The sequence below is a fragment of the Dipteris shenzhenensis genome, chromosome 3 (genome assembly GCF_047967505.1).
Source record: "Dipteris shenzhenensis isolate YYH24624 ecotype China chromosome 3, Dip_SZ_1.0, whole genome shotgun sequence".
Taxonomy (NCBI): Eukaryota; Viridiplantae; Streptophyta; class Polypodiopsida; order Gleicheniales; family Dipteridaceae; genus Dipteris; species Dipteris shenzhenensis.
The window spans coordinates 33146162-33161882 of NC_141598.1; the positions used below are offsets into that span (position 1 = coordinate 33146162).

The following is a 15721-nucleotide window of genomic DNA, read 5'->3' on the forward strand; positions in this document are numbered from 1 at the left end:
CATGCCTCAAGCTGTCCAAGCAACCTCTTAACAGCATACAACCATCTCTCAAGATGAGTGTGTTTGGTTTTCCAAATACCCAAGATTTGCTTAATGATTAACATGGCATCACCCTTCACAATGAGTCTCTTCACACCCATATTAATACACAACTTAAACCCGTCACGCAAAGCACCATACTCAGCTTCATTGTTACTATTCACTTGAAGCTGAAAACCCTCCCTTCTAATTTCTCTCCCTATCACTATACCACCTGTGGCTCGGCTCAAACTCTTCCTGAAAGAATTATCAAAGAACAATGTATTTGCATTTTCCAGCGTGCTTTCTTCCCTATTATCAATCTGCTCCTCCACTCCCTTCACCAAAATCGGCCCTTCTTTGTAAGGAAGGAGATCAGCCAATGTTGCCCTGGTAGAACTTTAAGCCAAAAAAGTGAATGTGTACTCTTGCAGCTCAGTCACCCATTTGATCATTCCCTTTGAAAGTGTAGCATCATTCAACAATTGAGGAAGTAAAGTACAGCTTGTCAACACCACAAAAGAAGAGATAAGATCTCAATCTTCTACAAGCATACACCAAACTTGCCAAAACCATTTGAGCATTTGAAAATCTCCTCTCTGGATCATTCTTCAGCCTGCTCACATAATAGATGGGCCTCATATAACTGGAATTATCTCTTTGCTGCAGCAAAATAGCCCCTATTGCATCAGGTCCAACTGAGGGATTCACAAAAAAAGTTTTAGTGTAATCAGGAGACTTTACACTTGACACCATTCCCAATATTCCCTTCACCTGTTCAAATACTTCTCCACACTCTTCAGGCCACTGCAAAGGTATCTTCTCTGTAATGGATACAACACTTAAGACAGCATGGGTATGGATCATTCTTCAGCCTGCTCACATAATAGATGGGCCTCATATAACTGGAATTATCTCTTTGCTGCAGCAAAATAGCCCCTATTGCATCAGGTCCAACTGAGGGATTCACAAAAAAAGTTTTAGTGTAATCAGGAGACTTTACACTTGACACCATTCCCAATATTCCCTTCACCTGTTCAAATACTTCTCCACACTCTTCAGGCCACTGCAAAGGTATCTTCTCTGTAATGGATACAACACTTAAGACAGCATGGGTATCAAACGGGATAAATACTTTACCTTCTGTAGGAAAGTATGCAACTGCTTGAGATTCACGGGTGGAGACAACACCACCAAAGCCTTAACCTTTTCTGTGTTTGGTTCAATTCCATTTTCAGAAATGATATGACCAAGTACTTTGATACTAGACCTTGCCAAAAAGCACTTCCGATTGCCCTCCAGTCTCATCTCTCTTCTGAAAAACTTGATCTAACTTTTCACAATGATCCATCCTGTGGCTGTATACACATATATCATCTATAAACACCCTACAGAATTTATCCAAGAATGAAGCCAAAACCTCATCAATGTTTGCCTAATAATGTGAAGGTCCATTTTTCAGCCCAAAAGGCATTTGCTTATAACAATAACATCCCCACGGAGTTAGAAAAGTTGTTTTCAGTTGATCTTCAGGAGCAATAAAGATCTGAAAATACCCAGAAAATCCATCACATATACTATACATCTCATGTCCTGACACTTTGTTCAGTATTTCATCAACATGAGGTAAAGGATAGTGTTGGCTCTTAGTGACTGCATTTAAAGGCTTGAAATCTACACAAACTCTCCATTTGCTCTCACCCTTTGGCACAATTACAACAGGACTTGCCCAGTCCGAATAAACTACGGGACAAATGATTCCAGTCTTAAGCAATTTACACACTTCCTCTTTCAACACCTCCTTCTGCTTTGGACTTAACTTCCTCATTTTCCGAAACACAGGCTTAGCATTCTCTTTCAAGTCGATCGTCAAAGGCTTTCCTCTAAATCCTCGTATCTCTTCATATGAGGTGATAAACAAATCAGGGTACTTCCTCAGCATTCTAGAGTAAACCTCCCTCGCCTCCACGATGAGATCTGGATTGAGTGTTTTCTCTGTTAACTCCCAACACGATTCTTGAGGATTTCTAGGCTGCATAAATTTCTCCATGCTCTCACACCTATCTTCTTCTTCCATCTCATTCACTGCTATCACCTTGTAAATCTTGTAACTCAACAAAAGCCACATCAACCTCCTCACTTACTATGGAAGAGCTACTATCCTTAGCAGAACTACTACTCTCGTCATCAGAAGTTTCACTTTCCTCTCTTCCTCTCCTTGAATCAGAAATTGCTGCCCTACTTACTAATCATGTCAAACCTCATCTTCTTACTTGAAGTAATCTGCACAGAGATTACTGCTTTGCCCCAATCTTGTACAGCCTTAACTTTCTGCAACCATGGCCTTCCTAAGATCAAAGGAAAAGCCCCAAGTCTGGCTGGCATCACATGGCAATCCACCTTACTGCTTACATGAAACACTTCCACTTCCAACTCATTGTCTAGGTTGCCTCTAGAACAGGGGCTAACAGCCACGAAGGTGGTCTATACATCGAGTGGATAGCTCCTGTGGAAAGAGTGTAGAAAATCCCTATAGGCCAAACGCTTTTTTTTTTGGGGGCAAAAAGAAAGTGATTATATTAATTTTCTTAACATTTGTACATCATTAGAGTTTATCGCTTTGTAGTTCAACTAGTCCAATAGAGGACTTACAACATAGTCACCCTTACATAAGGGGAATACAAAAAACATTAGAATGCAAAAAACTAAGATAAAGTCCTTTAGGTCCTCCTATAAATGCAAGAGGGGACCTAAAAGGAAAAGCTTTTAGCAGCATCTTCACTAAAATCTGCACTCTGAGCAGTGACATCAGCAACAGCCTGAGAAAGTACTCCCTAAAGAGGGTCAAGAGAAATCTCATGTTCTTGAGACAAATCACCATGGGTCTGCAGCATAGCATCTTGAGAGGGGAACTGGGTAGCAGGACATGTAGCAGCTTTGCTTTGAGCAGCTGAGTGCTCGGTTTTATCTAGTGCTGAAGGCTTCCTGTGAAGGTAATGTGGCAGTTTGTCATGCTCTTCCACCAAGGTACACCTGCTCGTGTTCAGCCAAATCTGCACTCAACCTAGTGTGTTCAAGATTATATGCACTTATATGAAATTTCAACCTTCTTTTTTTCTGTCCCATGATGCAGCAAACAAGGCATCAGTAGAAATTTCCACATCATTAAACTGAAAATTGTTTCTAGACATCCAAATAAACCATAAAGTGTTGGAGATATCATAGTCAAAGAGTGTTAGTGTGTAATACTAGGTGATCTAGTACTAGTTTATGTGTGAGTCTTGTGTGAGTGTCACGTGTCATCATGGGACTTATCCCATATGCACTAGGTGCTAGAGTGTGTGTGAGTAGCCTATATAAAGGCTTGTACTTCACTTGTCATGATATACTTGATGAATGAATGAAAGCCTTTGTCAGGTCTTCATTTGAGCATCATTTCCTCACACCCTAACCCTCTCTCTCTCTCTATCTCTCTCTCTCTCTCTCTCTCTCTCCACACCATGTTTCTTACATGGTATCAGAGTAGGTTAGCCTGCCATAGCCATAGCTGCCACGTCATCCTAGACCTAACCTTAATTCGAAACCCTAAATCTGCTTCAGCCTCTTCTACAGCCTGCTGCTGCCTAGGGTTTTTGCACCACAGCTCTCCATTGTCTCTTCTCTTGCAGCCGCCTCTGTTATCACATCTTCTTGTTTTTCACCTTGTTTCGCCTCCATTCCCTGCTGTTTGCAGCTGTTTAGAGCCTCTCCATAAGCCGCCTCTGCCTCGCCTTTTCCTACCTGCTTAGCTGCCTCTATTCCGCCTCCTTTTTCAGCCATTTGCTTCTTGTTTTCCCTCCATAGCCTGCCGCCTCTACTCGGACTGTCTAGGAGCTGTCCTTGAGTTGCTCTAGGTGGTCTTGGCACCCTGTTAGCTTGCTGGTCGGCTCATTTCCCAGGAGACGCCTGTATGTGTGGCCCTTCAGAGCTGTTTTGGAGCATTCCATCGCCAAAAACAGGGTGTTATGTGCTGCTGGTGCATAGCCGTCTACAACAGAGCTCCCTCCGAGCTGTTTTTCAGCCTCTAGCACATCTATACCAGCCGATTTTTAGTTTGGTGAGCTAGTGTTCGGACCTGCGTGTGGATTTTTCAAGGGCTTCAAGCCTTCGACCAGCTGCTGCAGCTATCTATACAACCACGTCCTCAGCCGTCTTGCACACGTGAGGCCTGCTCTTGTGTTTTTGAAGCCTTAGGCCAGCCGCCATACTTGCTGGTCCCCTCAGCTTATTGCACGCCTTTTGGAAGCCCTCTTCCATCATGACTTCCTTCTCTTCAAGATCCCTACTCGTGGAGAAGTTCAAGGGGGAAGGCTTTCCCATGTGGCAAACCAAGATGCAATTATTTGATGCGTGGAGTTTGGGATGTTGTTGAGGAAGAGCGTCTTGAGACAAATGATCAGCAACAACGGAAATTATGGAGCAGCAGAATGCTAGGGCCATTGCTCTTATTGGTCTTTGCTTGGCCGACTCTCTCATTCATCATGTGGACTTCAAATCAACTGCTAAGGAGATTTGGGATCGCCTTGAGAACTTCTTTGGTAATAAAATCACCAACTCTAAAGTCTTTTTGAAGCTCAAATTTTATGATCTGAAAATGGAAGAGAGTGATGAGTTGAGTGATCATCTAGCCCGGTTTCGATCTCTTGTTCAACAACTCTCAAGTTTGAAGAGTGTCCTTGATGATGAAGATAAGATGGCCGTCCTTATGAAGAGTATGCATGGCATTTCTCGCTTTGAGCACACTCTTGAGATCCTTCGTCTTGCCACTACCACGTTTGCTGATATGGTGGCCCTCCTCATTGAGAAGGATCATCGCAATAAGGAAGCCGCTCTTGCCTCTCCTATTGATCATGCATTTGCTTCCACAAGCAAATGGAAGACCAACAAGAACATGTTTGCAGGTTTTGCAAAAGGAAAGGACACATTGAAGCCCATTGCTTCAAGAAGAAAGCATGCCAATCTTGTGGCTGAAGACGAAGTTGAACCTGAAGAGCCCCCAGAGGAGATACATGCAGCTACAACAGAGGTTCATGGCCTCTCTCTTGACGACAAGGATCCATTTGACCAGGGTTGGGCTTTCTAGGCCCCTATGCTATGTGTGCTTGTGTTGAGTCAAATAAAGGTTCTCAGCTAGTTGTCCCTCTAAATTGAATGTATTTGGATTCAATAAGAGGTACTCTGCCCTGGGTTGTCCCCCAAAAATGATTGTATTGTGTTTTACTTTGGTTGATGGTATCGACCACCACCCAGTTCAGAGTAAGGGGGGATGACGAGTGATGGTTTGCCCTTGCCGGTCTCAAGTTGACTGAGAAGTCACTATCACATGGGAGGTGTTGGATAGTTGGACTTGCTCTTTGTAGTATTGCGATGGAGGGGGGATCGGTCTACTCTTGCGTGTTGGGTCTCACACTCTTTGCTCTGAAGGGGGGTGTTGGAGATATCACAGTTAAAGAGTGTGTTAGTGTTTAGTACTAGGTGATCTAGTACTAGTTTATGTGTGTGAGTCTTGTGTGAGTGCCACGTGTCATCATGGGACTTATCCCATATGCACTAGGTGCGAGAGTGTGTGTCAGTAGCCTATATAAAGGCTTGTACTTCACTTGTCATGATATACTTGATGAATGAATGAAAGCCTTTGTCATGTCTTCATTTGAGCATCATTTTCTCACACCCTAACCTTCTCTCTCTCTCTCTCTCCACCATGTTTCTAACATAAAGCATGTGCCCTTATTTGGAACCAAAGCTTCTGCTTGGTTTTGAATGTATCTCCTAATAAAACAACCTTCCAATTGACTAGTTCTCCACATTCAAACTGAATGAACTTTCAAACCTTTCTAGCATGTGGGCAAGCAACAAACAAGTGGAAAGTATCCTCAAGAACACGAGGGCATCTTCTGAATTTGTCATCCCCTTTCCTTATTCTAAGTCCTCTTACATTGGTCCATACAACTTTGTGAAGTCGAAGAGCTTCCTATCCAACTACACTCCCTGTAAAAAATTAACACAAAAACCACCTTTCCACTTGATTTCCCTTTGCCAAAGTTCCAACTTGCTTAAAATCAGTGCCCGACTTTGATTAATTAAAGCAACTCTCTTCTAATCTCCTGCCAGGTCTTCCACCTTAAATGTTTCTTGCTCCATAGTTGACCCCGAGTTTGCAGCCCTTTCTTGAAAAGAGTACTGGCCAAAGCAAACTTTTCCTCAATGAGTTGAGCATTTCTGAAGATAACTAAGACCCATATAGAATCATTAGCCATAAAGGCTCATTTGCCAGAGAACTGTAAAAAAGCCTTTACCTCCTCAAAGGCCTTCCAAATAGATTGCCAAAGGGAACTACCCTTAGCTTTACAAGGTTTAGGATTACAGATAGCAGATAGCAAGGGATAAATATTCCATTTGGGGCCCTAATTGGCCTGAGCTGCTTTCATCAAGAGTTGAGCCCAATCACACTCTGGATTTAAAATAGCTTTGATAGCCCAAGTTGCAGATAGTTTTCTAGCTGGAATAGCAATATCAGTGACCCCTAAATCTTCTCTTTTCTTAGGCTTAGTGCAATAAGACCACCTTACCTTACAAATTTTGGAGTTACCTTGTCATGTGCATGGTGTACCTAGGGTTGGATAGGAGCTAAACGTGGGTTACGGGATAGCATAGGGCTGGATGGCTATGTTTAGCCGAGATTGCTATATATAGAGATTTATTCATATATAGTGCTCGCTTTATATGGAGGGAGCTATTCATAGCATCGTGCTATGTATAGTGGGTTTCCTTCTATATAGAGGAGGGCCAGTGCTATTGTGGAGTTCAGTTGAGTGCTCCTCAACTGATGGATGGGGCTTGGACCCAGGCCGGGACTCTGGCCATCTACATGGCGGATCATAGGTGGTGTATCGAGGGTTCTCTGGACGGGCTTAGGTGGTATGGGGCGCCTGGGTTAGATATGGGCCTATGTATGAGTCTAGCTGTAGCCCACGTGCTAGGGGGTGGTCGGGAGGATCGAGGCACCTGCGCTATGATTCTGTTTAGAATGAGGACAAGATTCCAGATCAGTGATAGGGTTAGATCCTACGGGGTCGTGTCATACCTCCCCACAGAAAAGACCTGCAGGCTCTATTGAATCTGTCCAGACTAGATTTGGAAGGTGCCCAACAAGATAAATAAAAAATGGAAATAGGAAAAATGCAATGTTTAAGCACCAACCTCCTTCCTACAAGATGTGAGCACAATGGAGAGCAAGAGTGAGAGTGAGCAAAACGTAAGTGTACTGAATAGTAGGGTGAAATGAAGTGAGTACCTCTACTTTGTCACATTTATTGATGACTACTCCAATTTTACTTGGGTTTATGGGCTGAAAAAGAAATCTGAAGTCTTCACAGTGTTTAAACACTTTTCAGCCATGGTTGAAAATGAAACCGGGCTCAAGATACAGACATTACGCACGGATAGAGGTGGGGAATACCTATCTGCAGAATTTGATGCTTTCCTCAAACAAAAGGGTATTGTGCATCAGCTCACAGTCAGGCTGACCCCTCAGCAAAATGGCAAAGCTGAGAGGAAAAATAGAACCCTCATGGAGATGGACAGATGTATGCTGAAAAGCAAACACATGCCTCATAAATTCTGGTTAGAGGGTTTTATGTGTGCCAATTACATTTTGAACAGGGCTCCCACTAAGGCTTTAAAAACAAAAACTCCTTTTGAGGTCTGGAATGACAGGAAGCCTTCAGTGGATCACTTCCGAGTCTTTGGATGCCTTGCCTATGCACATGTGCCAGTTGAATTTAGGCACAAATTGTCAGATAAAGCCATCAAATGCATATTTGTTGGATACAGTGCAGAAAGCAAGGGGTATCGTCTCTACAATCCTGCTACACGCAAAATCATTGTAAGTAGAGATGTGATATTTTCTGAAAATTCAGCTCACATTCAGGCTGATTTTCAAATGCCTTCATCTTCAGAAGATGTCTTTCAAGGATTGCTACCCATTGCTTTGGGTTCCCTTGCTGATTTTTCTGATCCAAATCAGAATTTACAGCAACCTTCAAATGCTTCAGTTCCGCCACAGGATGTCATACCTCCTCCACAGGCAGTGGAACAAGCGGTGCAGCAAGAAATTGCAGACATACATGCAGCAAAAACAGTCCCAAACTGGCTGTTACAGACTCTCCGGGAGAGTAAACTTGATGCTCCGTTACCTGGCAGGACTCGCAGTGCAGCAAGGCACATGGAAGGTGCTAATTCAGTGGAATCAGCATATGCAGGTACTCTCCTTGATGAAGAGGAGCCTGCCACATTTGAAGAAGCACAAGGTAATGTGCATTGGATGAATGCCATGCACGATGAGTTGCAGTCCATTGCAAAAAATCAGACTTGGGATGTTGTGGACTTGCCACAGGGTAAACATGCTATTGGCACACGATGGGTATTTAAAGTCAAACGGAAGCCAGATGGCTCCATTGACAGATATAAAGCCAGGCTGGTTGCTAAAGGCTATGCTCAGAAAAAGGGCATAGATTATGAGGAGACTTTTGCTTCTACATCCCGGATGACCACCATCCGATCAGTAATTGCAATGGCTGCACATTTTGAGTGGAATGTTCATCAGTTGGACATCAAAACAGCCTTCTTAAATGGGGACTTGCTGGAAGAGGTGTATGTCAAACCACCTCCGGGTTTTGAAATTACAGCCAATGCACTTCAAGTCTGCAAGCTTAATAAAGCTTTATATGGGCTGAAACAGGCCCCTCGTGCATGGTATGCCAAGATACATGCCTTTTTGACCAGCAAGGGGCTGCACAATAGTCCTACTGAGAGCACCCTCTACATCAAGCTGGATGGGGGGGAAATCTTAGTCATCCTTCTTTATGTTGATGACTTACTGCTCACAGGGTCCAATGACGAAAAAATTGCAGATTTCAAAACTGATTTGCAGACCCACTTTGATATGTCAGATTTGGGGCTGCTTCACTTTTATTTAGGGATCCAGTTCTCTCATGAGAGACGTGGCACTGTTATGTCTCAGTCCAAGTATGTTCAGAAACTTTTGGACAGATTTAACATGCAAGAGTGTAAGCCCATATCTACTCCTATGGAACCGGGGCTGAAACTCACAATGCATGATGCAGGAGAATCAGTTGATGCCACACTTTACAGTCAAGCTGTTGGATGCCTCATATATCTCTGCAATACTAGGCCTGATATTCAGTTTGCAGTATCTCAGGTGAGCAGGTACATGCACAGCCCCAAAACTATGCATTGGCAGGCAGTTAAGCGCATCTTCCGTTATTTGCAAGGCACCAAGTCTTTTGGCTTACTATTTCCCAGGGGGGGTGACTTGCAGATGCATGCCTACAGTGATTCAGATTGGGCTGGTGATTATGACACTAGGCAGTCCACTAGTGGCAATTGTTTCTTTTTGGGAAAATCTTGCATTTCATGGCTGAGCAAGAAACAATCTACAGTGGCTACCTCATCATGTGAAGCTGAGTACAGGGCAGCTTTCACAGCAACAGTTGAATGTGTCTGGCTGAGACGTTTATTTGCTGATCTTCATCTGTCTTTGGAGGGTCCTTCTCCAATTCTCACTGATAGTCAGAGTGCCATTGCAGTGGCAAAGAATCCAGTGTTTCATGCTCGCACGAAGCACATTGAGGTTCACTATCACTACGTCAGAGAGAAGTTGCATGCAGGAGAGATCAGTATGATCTTTGTGTCCACACATGACAACGTTGCAGATATTTTCACCAAAGCGCTACCACGTGAGAAGTTTGAGGCATTTCGCAGTGCCCTGAACTTATATCCGTTTGGTGATTGATCAGCCTTGTACATGACATTGGCACTGCAGGGGGGTGTTGGAATTATAGATATAATTCAGCAGTGACCAATGTAATATAATAAGTTAGTTAGGGGCACTTTTCCCTCATTTAGAGGTTTTTCCCCCTAACTGCAGTTAGTTCACTAACTATGGTTAGTGACTACTAAGGTTTTGTCACTAGGACAAAACCTTATCCTACTCACTTTGTGTTGTACTCTTTACACTCTATTCTATTGCAACTACAGCTTCCAAGCTTCCTACTCTCTCACTCCCTCTTGCTCTCACTATCTCCCTCTCCTTCATGCGCTAGGTTGTTGAAATCCCCTCTGACAATCCAAGATTCAACCTCTAGAAGACACTCTGCTAGTCGTCTCCAGAAAGTGGGACGGTGCTGTCGGCAAGCAGGTGCATAAACATTCAGGATCCCTAACCTGGACTCCCTTGAACGAATGCCCATCCAGACTGCCCGACCTGCTATGAGGTCCCCCTGATTGAAAACACTTGAGTTGAACCTTATCTTCACAAGTAAGCTATCTGCCACGTGGAAAAGCCAGATGGCCCAAGATCTACTACCTTAGGAAAAAAAGAAAGATGGAGGTTTACAGAGATATGATGATGATGGTTACGGCGACTAGAGGCCCTGCGAAGAGAACAAACGACTGCAAAAAATTGTGTGTCTGAGTCTCTGTTTGTGTGCTTGTAGCTTGAGCCTTTAGCTTTGGCTGCTTTCGATGTTGGTTGTGTTGCTAGCTGATTTGTGTTGCTGCTCATCTCAAGTCTTTGTCGATTGCCTCTGTGTGTTGCAATTGCACGTTGAGTCGCTAATGTCGGCGGTCTGCTACTGGATTAGCAAGAAGATATGTTGCCTTAGGATCATGAAACACTGCTCTACATTAGTTTTTGCTTCAATATTTAGAATTACAGGTTCTTGGTTGTGTGTGTGTTTGTGTTAGCATGTTCCTTTTCTTGGAACTGCTTATTGTAATATAAAGTTACATGGATTTCATCCCACAAAAAAAAAAGAGTGTGTGTAGAATCTCCTGCCTTCTTGTCATATAATGACATCTTCTGATGTTTGTAGCTGGTTGTCTTTTTCTTTGGGACTGTTCTTTGTAATATAATGACAAAATGGATTTTACACAAAAAAAAGAGAGTGCGTGTGCCTTTATTTTGTGTAACAGATTCTGCAGGATTCAGAATTTCTAGAGGTTCTGGCTGGGGAGAACATTTTGCAATTTCTCTCCATCAGAATTGAGCTGTAGTCTATGCACCCCCCCCCCCCCCCCCCGGTTGGACTGGTATTCAATTGAATTCTGTAAATGGATGTCTTGTGCTCTCATTCAATAATTTACGGCCCCTTCAATAGCATGATGCCTATTTAAAAAAGCTAAGATATTTGGTACAGAATAATAAATGGACTTTTGGTTGTTTGAATAGGTGAAGGAGAGCAAACGTCTTGTGAAGTGTTTCCTAAATTATTTGAGGCATGATAACAATGAAGTTGGCGTCCTTTTTGACTTGCTTTCAATTTTCCTGGTTCGCACTCGTATCGACTATACTTTTCTTAAAGAGTTCTACATGATTGAGGTACGAATCTGAAGTTGAGGTTTCATTGTGCTGCTTGTATCTCTTGAGGAGACTTTGTGGCATGCTGGTTCCCCTACAATTGTGTCTCTCTCTCTCTCTATATATATGTGTGTGTGTGTGTGTGTGTGTGTGTGTGGCATGCTGGTTCCCGTGCGTGTGTGTGTGTGTGTGTGTCTCTCTCTCTCTCTCTCTATGTGTGTGTGTGTGTGTGTGCGCGCGCGATCTTGCAGGCTGCTTTTCAGCGGCTGTCTTTGGCAGGCTATTTTGGCTGTTTGGATTGCACCCTGACCGGTAGGGATATGATCTTAAAATTACACTTATAGAGTGCCTCTAATCATGAATGAGTGATACCAATTAAAAAAAGTTATATGCAGAACACTTATATACACGATAATTCAAAACTATAAAAGTGAGATTTAATGTGAAACCTATTTTCGTTAGTTGATATTAGGATCACTTAATCTCTTTTAGTTTTAGCCTTTATTGTGATGTGGTAACTTTACCTTATGATATAATATTGTTATAGTTAAGATATGACGCTTTGTGGCTATTATGTGTAGAACAAAAAGATGTTTATTTATGAAATGCGACTTATAGTGCAACTTGCTAGGCTGACCACTCTTGTTAATTGATAAATTAATCTTGCCAAAATGATTTTTAAACAAATTTTTGCCACTCTTTGGTGTTTGGGTTCGCTATTGGGCCCTATGGACTCTTTGGAAGGACAAAAACCATTGGGTTTTTAGTGACCCTTCTCTAAACAAGTTCTCTTTTTTCCGAGCGTCCCTCCAGCAGTCCTTTTATGATTGTCTGCATCCGGGCCTGTTGGATTTATTCTTAGTACCTGGCATATATGCATGTTTTCTAAAGATATAATTGCTCTCCTTCTTGGAGACGATTATTGTTAATATAATTATTTGGATTTCCCTCCCGAGACAATTATTGTTAATATAATTATCTGGATGCCCCCCCCCCAAAAAAAAAAAAGAAAAAAAAGTGTGTTGATTTCACCAAAAAAAAAGGTGTGTGTGCACGTGTGCGTGTATGTGTTGTGTGGGCGTGTGTGTAGGATCTATGGACTATATGGAAGGACCGCAACCATAGAGTTGTTGGGTGTTTTTTTTTTCATAGTTTCTCTTGCTTAAGAGCATCGTTAAGGCAATCTTTCTTTGATTGCTTGTGAGCCCATCAGATTGATAGTGCTACATATCTGTTGTTCAATTATCTTTTTTGATGTTGTAATTGCTTCCCCCTTCTTTTAGGGGGTTGCAAATTATAATATAACTCTAACTGGACATCACCCAAAATTTTTTTTGTGCGTGCATGCGTATGTATGTATGTATGTATGTATACAAATGCGTGTGTGTGTGCATGTGCATGCATACACACATGTATAGATATGTGCACACGTGTGTTTGCTCTCTCTCTCTCTCTCTATCTATATATATATATATATAAGTAGATAAATAAATAAATAAATATGTGTGTGTATGTATAATTAATTAATTAATTAATTATATATTTATATGTAGGTATGTATGTATGTATGGATGCATCTCTCTCTCTCTCTCTATATATATATATATATATATATATATAGAGAGAGAGAGAGAGAGAGAGAGAGAGAGAGAGAGAAAGAAAGAAAGAAAGAAATTTTATTAAAGGTCCACGGAAGGCCATACATGGCCTATGGGACACAAAATCATCCGAAAGGAAAATACATCATCAACGATGCGCCAACTAGGTGGCCTCATCGTAATACCGCTAAGATGCCAAAAATGGCTACAAAAATCCTAGATACAAAATGAAATGAAATAGAGTACCAAAATTGCCTAGATACAAAATGTAAAATATGAAATATGAGGAACATCGTCTTCCCTAAGGGGTCTGTGATCCAAAGAAATGATGGAAGTCATGGCCATCGACCATGCCTCCTGCCATGAGTGTGAAGATCTGGGCAAGTGTCAAATGGGCTGCTGGCGGTGCCAAGTCTCCATGGAGCAATCTCCTCCGAAAATCTGCCATCATCCTCCGTCGTCTAGAAATAAAGCGACGGGTACGGCCTCTGTGTAAGATCATCCTGCGGTGCTGCCGGATCATGTCATATGTACATCCTCGGGGTGGAACCATCGGTGCTCGAGAGATCCACACACGCACTTTTTTTTTTGTGAAACCAATGACTATAAAATAAACATAAAATCAATGTACATGACATTAGACTCCAAAAGAGAGCCTAATGGAAGCACTCAAAAGCAGTGAGAAAACACTTCAAGGCTAGTAGCATCCAAATCCCTCAGAGCATAACTATCATATAAAGATTGCTTGAGGACATTCTGAAGAAAGCATATGCTTGAGGGAACTGTTGTCCCATCCTAAAATGCCATCTCTGTGTCCAAATAGTCCATAGTACCCAAAAACGAGCTCAGTGAAAGAAAAGGAGAAATGGAGACATCTGAGATGAGAAGCATCCAAACATCCAGAAGAGTTTCCCGAATCTAATAGAGAGAAACCGAAGCCGCAGCAAATGAGAGACATGAGTAATCAATATCCGAGAGTGCGGGCAAGACCATAACAGATGGGGAACTGTCTCACGATGATGAGAGCAACGGGGGTAGGAAGAGGAAGCAATACGACGTGCTTCCAATTTCACCCCAATGGAAAAAGCTCCCACTATACATCTCCAAAAGAAAAGCCTCTGTTTCAATGGCAATTTAGCTTTCCAAATTTTCTTGAGTTTTGATTGCCACCAAGATAAAGGCCTATCCAAATTCCAAAGAGTGTTGGCATGCTTATCAATCCATGGCGGTGGAAGAAGAAATCTGTAGACCATCGAAGATGTCAAATTATGCATTGAAAGTGAACTGGTAGCAGGAGACAAGGAAGTCAGATTTCAGTCCAGTAATCTGTCCTGTACAAACAATAGAGGAACAGGAACAAAAGGCTGCAACATAGATGTAAGTAGCCTCCAAATGGGCCTATGATGCAGACCCAAGGGGAATGTCCTGCAAGCTTGTGGAAATGAAAGCACATAACCATGTTGATCCACCACATCTCCGACAAATCTTATGCCCAATTTCATAAGATTATATGCTTTAATAGGTGCCTGTAAAGCAAGTGGCGAATCAAACACCTTGCTCCAATGGATACTTTCCAAACGAAGAGAATTACCATGATGGGAGGAAGCACCTGACCATTTAGCATAAGAGAGAATTCTCTTCCAATCGGGGGGGGAGAGAGAAAGAAAGAAAAAGAAAGATGTATTAACGTCGGCGGGAGGCCTCGTGGGCCTATGGGACAAAGTGCGCAAAAATAAAAAAGACTCATACAAGCCTCAATGGACTGGAGCAAAGGGCGCGCTCTAGGGCCCTTGCTGAGTACTGATCTATGCTAGCAAAATCATAACCATAACTAGTCAAGCACAAGCTGAATCAAGTTGATCTTAGTAGAGTTGGGACTCAGAAACCGAAGCCCGGCACAGTGATGGCTCTCTGGTGAGTTGTGAAAATATCTCGTGTCTGCATCTGTCGAGCCATCTCACATGTTTACAAGTCCATGTTAGGCACATTTGCTCGGGTAATTGCGAAGGATGATAAGAGGATGCACCAAGGGGTGAAGTGGTAGGAGACATTTGGGGCTCACACTCCAAATTTGCAGCAGTTGGCTATTCGAGTGCTCTCGTAGGGGACACGTGCTTCTCCTTGTGGGAGGAATTGGAGTGAAACGAACACTTTCTAATCCTTCAGCTTTGCATTGATTCACTAGCTAATCCAAAATCACAAGCACTGGCATCTCGAATATCCACCCAGCCTATCTCGTGGATCCCATGTATAAAAGATACGTAATTCAATTTCTTTTCATGCATATCCACAAGCCCACAACTCCCTAGATGGTTCCTTCTGCCACATGTCATCATTCTAGACCTTTAGCTTGGTACACCATTTACCCCTCTCTTGGGGCACAATTAAAACATTTGCCCCTTGGCATTATTACCCATTTAGGTGCACCTAGGCCTGAGCACTCAGAACCACCTAGTTGTTGCCAATACACCCTCACCTAGGACCTTGGCAGTTACTTCCCTTGACCATTTTATTTACGTACATAAAATATTACAAAAGTCGGTTATCTAAGAGAAAATGCCCAGGTCATGCTATCTCGGCTAGAGCATAACATTCCTTCCCTCTTCAAGCATCAGCGTCCTCGATGATGATATCTGGGAACACTCTCCGTAACTGGTATACGGATTCCCAGGTAGCTTCTGTGCAA

General features: G+C 42.6%; 1 protein-coding gene across 1 annotated transcript in view; it reads left to right on the forward strand.

Moving 5' to 3' along the window:
* Positions 1–15721, forward strand: part of LOC147903683 (uncharacterized) — a 164078-nt gene that overhangs the window by 105537 nt on the left and 42820 nt on the right. The window contains exon 19 of the mRNA XM_087400552.1: positions 11309–11458. Coding sequence (XP_087256678.1) covers positions 11309–11458 — 150 coding nt within the window. The remainder of the gene's footprint in view (positions 1–11308; positions 11459–15721) is intronic.